The following is a 7500-nucleotide window of genomic DNA, read 5'->3' on the forward strand; positions in this document are numbered from 1 at the left end:
GACATGATCTGTTTTTTTTTTTTTTTTAGTTTATTAACCATAATTTTCTTGTTTCTTAACATGATCCTTCGATCTCTTGGTATAATATTCTTGGGTCTGTAGTTTTGGGGGCACAAACATTTTACAAACATCTTCACATGCATTATAAAGCTTCTTTAGTATATCATTTGGTGTTAAGAGGACCTCAATATCTTTCATTAACTCTTCTAGTGTTGCATTTATTTTTTTTCCAATCTATTTGATCATGGCTAAAGTTTGGAGATCTGAGACTCTTCGGCTATCTGTTTTTCCGTTTTTCTGATTTTTTAACTTATGCATTGGGATTTCAGTTATGTCGTGGTCTGATTGAGCTCTATAAGTTGATGATATGTTGTGTATATCTTCCCCTATACTAATAAAAACTAGGTCCAGTATATTTTCCTCCCTTGTTGGAATTTTGATGATTTGGTTAAGGTAAAACTTTTCTTCAAAATCTAAAAGCATTCTCTCTCGTTGTTTTTCATCTCTAGTGGCATTTGCTCCTACTTTTATTTTCTTTGTTTCCCGGTCGATAAAGGAGAAATTAAAATGGATATAGTTAAGAGAATCTATTGAAAAATTGCAGTCGGTGAACGCTCTATAAGCATTCGACTATCCAGTCTGTTCTGTTCTTCTTTAGTATATGTTTCCAGATCATGACTGCTAAGATACAAGACACAAACTTCCATGTATCTAAGGACATGTACTTCTCTGAAAAGCCGTGAATATGTGTGAATTGTGGAAGAGTGTGAGCAATAGGAGATGCCTTGCTCCTGCGTGTTCCTGATTTGCAAGTGTTAATAAAATTTCGAACATTGCATGGTTCAGGAAGACATGTTGTTGTTTAAGTAAATATATGCTTTTTGAGGCGTCGCGTCCCAAGTATGACTGGGGGAAACTAAATGAATGGATACGATTAATCTTTTTAACTTAAAACATATAAAATGAATGCTTCACATGTATTTGTTTGAAACTCCATATACAGGAAAGTAAATTTTATATGTTGTTTATAAATTGACTCGATAAATGAGAAAAACCTTTTCTACAAAGGACAGTATCATGGAGTCTTTCCCATCCTATAGATTCTGTCACACCAGATTAGGACTTATCACAGGGGAGACATCATAGTAAATATTTCTTTAAAAGAATAGATAGTGCTCATAAATCTAACTTTTACTTAACTATTATACTTTGAATATACCGATGAAATAACTGGAATGCATCCTGATATTAAGGACCGATCAAGACAATACTCTAAACCGTTTGTCATTCATCAATGTCATTTACCGAGATTTTACACATATCCCACGTAAAAGTCAACGAGAGGCTGCCTCCAAACACGCATTAATTCACACAGGAAAACAATTTTAAAATAGATTTTAATACTAAGGTTAGCATTATTATTCACACATGTTCCAAAAAAGGATTTTCTAATTAAGCCTCTGTCAGTATAACAAAGAAAGGATATTCAAATCGCTAAAGAACTTTTTCCATATATTTTATTAATCAAGTTCCCTAAAACTTACCAAAGAAAATACAAGATGTAAAAAATGTAGAGTAAACTTTACAGAAATGAACAAAATAATACCTTGAAAATGTTCTGATTCGTCATAGACAAGAGTTATTAATATATCTTTTAACAACCAAGAACTATTATAAAAATATTGAATGGGTTAGTAGATATTACACTAGAGAGATATTCTTCATAAAATATTACTACAAATAAAATAATATTGCACAACCACAAGCACTTTACACAAGATACTTTCTTTACATAACTTAACATTCATATCATTTCTTACAAGCATAAAAAAAACTCATACATACATACAAAATGATCAGCTGAACTAAGGACAAACATCATCTACAGCAGGATATAATAGTTACTCCTATAATTATCACATTATAACTTGTTGAATGTGAGCGATCGTGACTACTTCCATGCTACCAGTTCTACGCAACTGGTAACACCGCTTTCCAAATGTACATCGAAACACGTCCAGTTTCTATCATTAAATAATCTGTTCATAAAACGGCTCACTGCTCAACATAGGATAAATCGTCAATGATAAAAAAAATACAAGTGTCTCCCCACCCTCGTCTCGTGCCAGAGGTTACACATAGAATACTGTTGATGCTGTTTTGTTTTTTTTCTCTCACTATGGTTTCTTTGACGTGAGGGAAGCGTGTGTCTTTCCCACGCCATGTGTAATACAACGCTCTGAGGTGTTCCTGTAAAAATTGCCTCTAGAGGTCTAGTCGTTCAGACCTGGGTACGGAAAACTGAGTTATGTTATCACGTCTCATTACAATTATATTGATAGCACAACATCAAAAGAATCCTCGATCTCAAGAATAATCGTGACAATGATACTAATGATTATAGTCAATGTGATAATGATAAACAATTTTAATCATAATGATACTAACAAAAATAATAATAATATAAAAATAAATAATAATAATTATAATAATAACTATAATAGTAATAACAATAATGATAATAATAATAATAATAATAATAATAATAATAAAAATAATAATAAAATAATAATAATGATAATGATAATGACAATAATGATAATAACACTAATAATCATAATAATGAAAATAATAATATTAATAACAATAAAAATAATAATAATGATAATAATAATAATAAGTAATTAAAATCACAGTATTCATAATGACATAATCGCACTAAACAAGAATGATTACTATATATAGCATATAAGAAAACCATTATTTAGATTCATATGACAAGATAGCACATGTTAAGCTAAGAGGCAATAGAAAAAGGCTGAAATTCATACCTCAACAAGAGAAAGCAAAAGAAGGCAAGGGAGAGAAGGCCGCCAAGTGGAGTGGGGAATAGGGGAGGAGGAAGGAGGGAGGGAAGGAGGGAGGGAGAGAGAAGGGGGAGAAGGGAAGAGAACAGAAAAGTGAAGAGAAAAGAAGAGAAGAGAAGATAAAAGAGAAAAGTGAAGAGAAAAGAGAAGAGAAAAGAGAAGAGAGCAGAAGCGAGGAGAGGGGAGAGGGGAGAGAGGAGAGGGGAGAGGGGAGAGAGGAGAGAGGAAAGAGGAGAAAGGAGAGACAGGCCAGCCTAGACCAAGATCTGGCCAGGCAAGTCAGCGAAGAGCAAGCCAAATGAGGATTACTAATAATACCTAAGTGTCACGGCATAAAAAAAACAAGCCTTGGAGTTTTGCTCCCTTTTTTTCGTCCCCCAACCTTCTTTTCTCTTTTTTTTCCCCCTTTAAGTATAATTTCTAACACGACAAAATATATCATAATAATAGGCCTCTTATGTACACGCTTAGCCGAAGTTTTCAAAGTGATGTATAAAGTATGGCAGGCGACGACCTCGGTTCACGTTCTCGCAGGCTGTGCTGACGCTCTTCGTGAGGGGGTTGGGGCCGCAGCTGAACACGCCGATTTTGGACACCTGCAATCGTCCAAGAAGAGTAATGTCAGCGATATGAGGGACCACGAGTTAGAGATGGAAAGGAAGTCGGAAATCGGAGCTTGAAATGTCAAGAGGGCTGAATTCTAGATTAAAAATCGTTAAAGACCTGAAACTTCCAAGTGAATAAACGTCATCTACCACAAGTTGAACACGAATGTCAAGACTCTAAAAAAAAAATTGTCTACATTTTTATCGAAGCAATTACGATCCCTTGGTCTAAAGCATGTCAGTAGCCAACACCATGTGATGTCTAGAACTGAAATAATCAAAGTCAACGTCACAGATGAACAATGAAACCGCACATCCGATGCCTGAAAGCATACTTACGTAGTTATGCGTCTTTTGCACAAACTTCAGGAAGGAAGTCATATCAGGCCGGCCGAAGTGATTGATGGCTTTCAGTCCAGTGAACATGCTACGTTTGCTCAGTCGCTGGAAGTGGTTCTCGCAAATATACTGAAAGAGAGAAACAGTTTATAACAAGCCGAAACAGATGAATAATGTACTTATATCTTCTAACTGATTCATATTGCATATCATAATCCGAAGTACGATTTGTTTTCCTTAATTAAAACTTATGGATATTCCCTTATAGAAGAATAACGATTTTTTTACTCTTTCATCGCGTTCACACAAACTTACATGTTCCCATTGATACATATTGCGTAATTGCTATTACTATTACTCCTGACCTCTTTTTTTTACAATTTTTTGCGGATATTGAAAACTAAAAGTAACTATTCATTCATCTAATCATAGAATAGTGAATATTACTTATTAGAAACGCTGACATTAAAGACAAGGCCCAAGGGAATGATACACAAGTAACGTACACGCGTCCAAGCTGACACAAGTACTCACCAACATAGTAGTTCTCAAATCAAACTTATGGAAGAACTGTGTAATGAAGATGTGCATTTCTAAGACGTTGGTGACATCTTTGCGCTCAACGTCACGCAGCACATCAATGAACCACTCAAACTGGCGGTGCGTCGGGCAAATCCACAAGAAATACACCTGCAAGAAAAAACAAGAATTCAATATTTGGCAACACCAGTCGATGACAATGACAAAATATTTCGTATGTTCTCTCGTGTCATTTTAAGGAGCATAAAAATCGCGTAATTACAATGATATTAGGAACTTTATGGTTATATATTGATTCACTGGGATTATAAATCTAACATAAGTATGTTAGTATATTACTATATTTATCTTTTGCAAGATTCTGAAGTTCCACAAAGTCCCCTGTGCATCTCTCTAACCCCGGATTAACAAAACTTGTCATTTTCTAAGATAGTTGCTTTGTATAATCATACAACCATACAATACGTAAGTATCCATTGTAATGCATTCGGCATACGTTGGTGCAGAGATACGCATTATAACGGAGTTTTTTTCTATATTCCATTGTATGCACTAATGTATTGAGGTTACAATTCACGTTTCTTTGTCTGATATTTTGATTCACTTATATATTCTGATTTGACGACCCTGCTCATAAATAAAGAGGAAATATAAAAAATCCAATATATTTTTTTCAATATTCAAATAGGCCCATAAGACTAACAGGATAATTTTAAAACAGTGCTACAAAACAAAGACTGCATACTTCAAAAAGACAACAAAAGCCTCAAAACAATCCAACCATACTGCAACATAGACAAAAAAAACAAAGAAAATAATAATCCCACACCTTCAAAACAACAACAACAACAACAAAGCCATAACAAAAATAATATTCCTACCCACCTTCTTACAAGACACCCCGGAGTAGCGGTTGGTCGAAGTACCGAAGACGAGATCGTTGAGGATGGAGGCGTAGGGGGTGACGCCGATGCCTCCGCCCACCATCACCGCGACCTCGAACTTGTACCAGTCCTGGTTGCCGCCGCCGAAAGGTCCATCCAGGCGGATCTGCGAGGGGAAGAAGAGTCAGTCAGTGGGGAGGATCCTACACTAGGATAATTCGTGCTGGGGGGTTCAATAAGAAGGATGGAAGGAAGTGGAATCAGTGAGGTCGTCCCTGAGTTGGGGGGGGGGGTCGTTAAAAGGAAGGAAGGAAGACAAGAAGGAGCCAGTGAGGAGGTTTCTGGGCTGGGATATTTCGTGCTAGTAGGATCACAGAAAGGATGGGAGGAAGTGGAGACAGTTCCTAAGTTAGTTAGGATATTTCGTGTTGGGAGGATCACGAAAAAGGAGGAGTCAGTGGACGATGTTGTGATATCATATTAATGTATAGATTTTTATGATGTGAGGATCTTATGGTCGGAACAAAATGCACCCAATTTTAAGAATAGTATTCGAGTAAAATAAGGCGAACTGTTCAAAAACTCGCAAATGTGTTTTATATTGTCTGTGAGGTGTGAGAAGCTCACGATTGTACCAAAATGAAACATACTTCTGAACTCTTGAAATTTTCATATCTTTTATATTTAACCTTTCTAAAAATCAGGCTTTATGTCTCGATTTCACCAACATCAACTAACCTTCGGTGGGTTCTCCTCATCGTGAACATAGTTATGTGGGTCGAAGAACTTCCTAAGCTTCCACGTCCAAGGGCCCTGGGCTTTGATGTGGCACGACAGGAAGTTCTCGTGGGGCGCCGAAGTGAGGGTGAAGGAGTGGTATTCCGACTGCCGGAAAGCGGTGCAGTTGAGGCGAACCCACTGGCCACTCAGGTACTTGAAGTTGGGTGGCCTGAGGAGAGAAGGGGGGGCGTTATTGACTGTATTGACATCATGGAGCTGCATATATGTACTGGTAAATATGTATCTGTAATTAAGTATTTGTTACTATGTACTTGTAAAAATGCATTTATAATCATGTATTTGTTACTATGTACTCATAAATATGTATCCGTAATCGTATATTTGTTACTGTTTACTCATAAATACAGTATGCATTCGCTATTACGTACTTGTTAATAAGTACTCGTAAATATATACTCATAGATAAGTACTTATAACTATGTGTTCGTAATTATGCACATGTATATATGTTCTTGTAATATGTTTTGATAGATATGTACTTTTAACCATGTATTGGTAAAAATGTACTTACAAGATGTCTTCATAGATATGTACTTATCCCTATCCAGTGGTAACAATGTGCTCGCAAACACATACCCGTAACAAAATGTCCTCGAAACTACGCAAACTAATCCCACTCTACGGAGCACCTCACACAGAGGAGATCGGCTCCCGTGACCAGAGCGACCCCGAAGACGCCATTCTTACCTGTAGAACTTGACCTTGACGACATCCGAGGGCAGCAGTTCTGTCTCGATAATGTCCAGCTCCATGTACCGTGTGCGGAGACTAATGATCTTGTCCAGCGTGTAAATGATGCCTGGCCCAACGAAGAAGATCCAGAACCTAAATAAATGGATAAATAAACCGATCAATTATTTTGTAAAACATGGTAATAGGAGTAATTTATATTTTTGTCCTTGTGTAAAAAAATCGATAGTAACATTGCAGATAATGATCAAATAAACGAACAGAGTAATACATGATAAAGATATTCCTTTGGAATCAATTTATAATTATAGGAGTATTTAATAAAAAAAAATGAATTTCCAATCCTGATCATGAAACAGAAGCGGAACGTATCAATCAATCCTATTTTGGGGAATTCAGAACGTTTTTTTTTATTATTATTATTCATAACGCCATATGCACAATAATAACATTATTGAGCAATTGGCAGATTCAAAGAGAAACAAAAAAAAGCCGAGATACAAACCTTGGTGCTCCGGTGAGACGAGCCAGTCCGTGCAACAGACTGAGGACGTACAGCAGGATGTACAGCTGATGTGCAGCCCAGAAGAACTTGTACGCTTTCCTTCGAATGATCGGGTGCGCAAAGATGAAGATGATGCACATAATAATAAACAGTGACACGCCAGTCAGACCTGTTATGGGAGATTGCACGTTTTAGTTTTCGGCATTTACCATGATCATTTGATTGTGCAAGAGGAAAAATTGAGGGGTAATACAGGATGTACCTTGATA

At 36.5% G+C, this 7500-nt stretch overlaps 1 protein-coding gene across 1 annotated transcript in view; it reads right to left on the minus strand.

Moving 5' to 3' along the window:
• Window positions 1-1500: 1500 nt before the first annotated feature.
• The window catches only part of Duox (dual oxidase), a 156477-nt gene continuing 150477 nt past the window's right edge, over window positions 1501-7500 (minus strand). Inside the window, exons 19-25 of the mRNA XM_086539262.1 lie at window positions 7232-7400; window positions 6724-6861; window positions 5974-6184; window positions 5237-5401; window positions 4346-4501; window positions 3812-3940; window positions 1501-3463 (exon numbers count right to left, since the gene is read on the minus strand). Coding sequence (XP_086395388.1) covers window positions 3335-3463; window positions 3812-3940; window positions 4346-4501; window positions 5237-5401; window positions 5974-6184; window positions 6724-6861; window positions 7232-7400 — 1097 coding nt within the window. The 3' untranslated portion in view covers window positions 1501-3334. The remainder of the gene's footprint in view (window positions 3464-3811; window positions 3941-4345; window positions 4502-5236; window positions 5402-5973; window positions 6185-6723; window positions 6862-7231; window positions 7401-7500) is intronic.

This window comes from Penaeus japonicus, unplaced genomic scaffold (genome assembly GCF_977035675.1).
Source record: "Penaeus japonicus unplaced genomic scaffold, GWHDUDI00000001_assembly GWHDUDI00000008, whole genome shotgun sequence".
Lineage (NCBI taxonomy): Eukaryota > Metazoa > Arthropoda > Malacostraca > Decapoda > Penaeidae > Penaeus > Penaeus japonicus.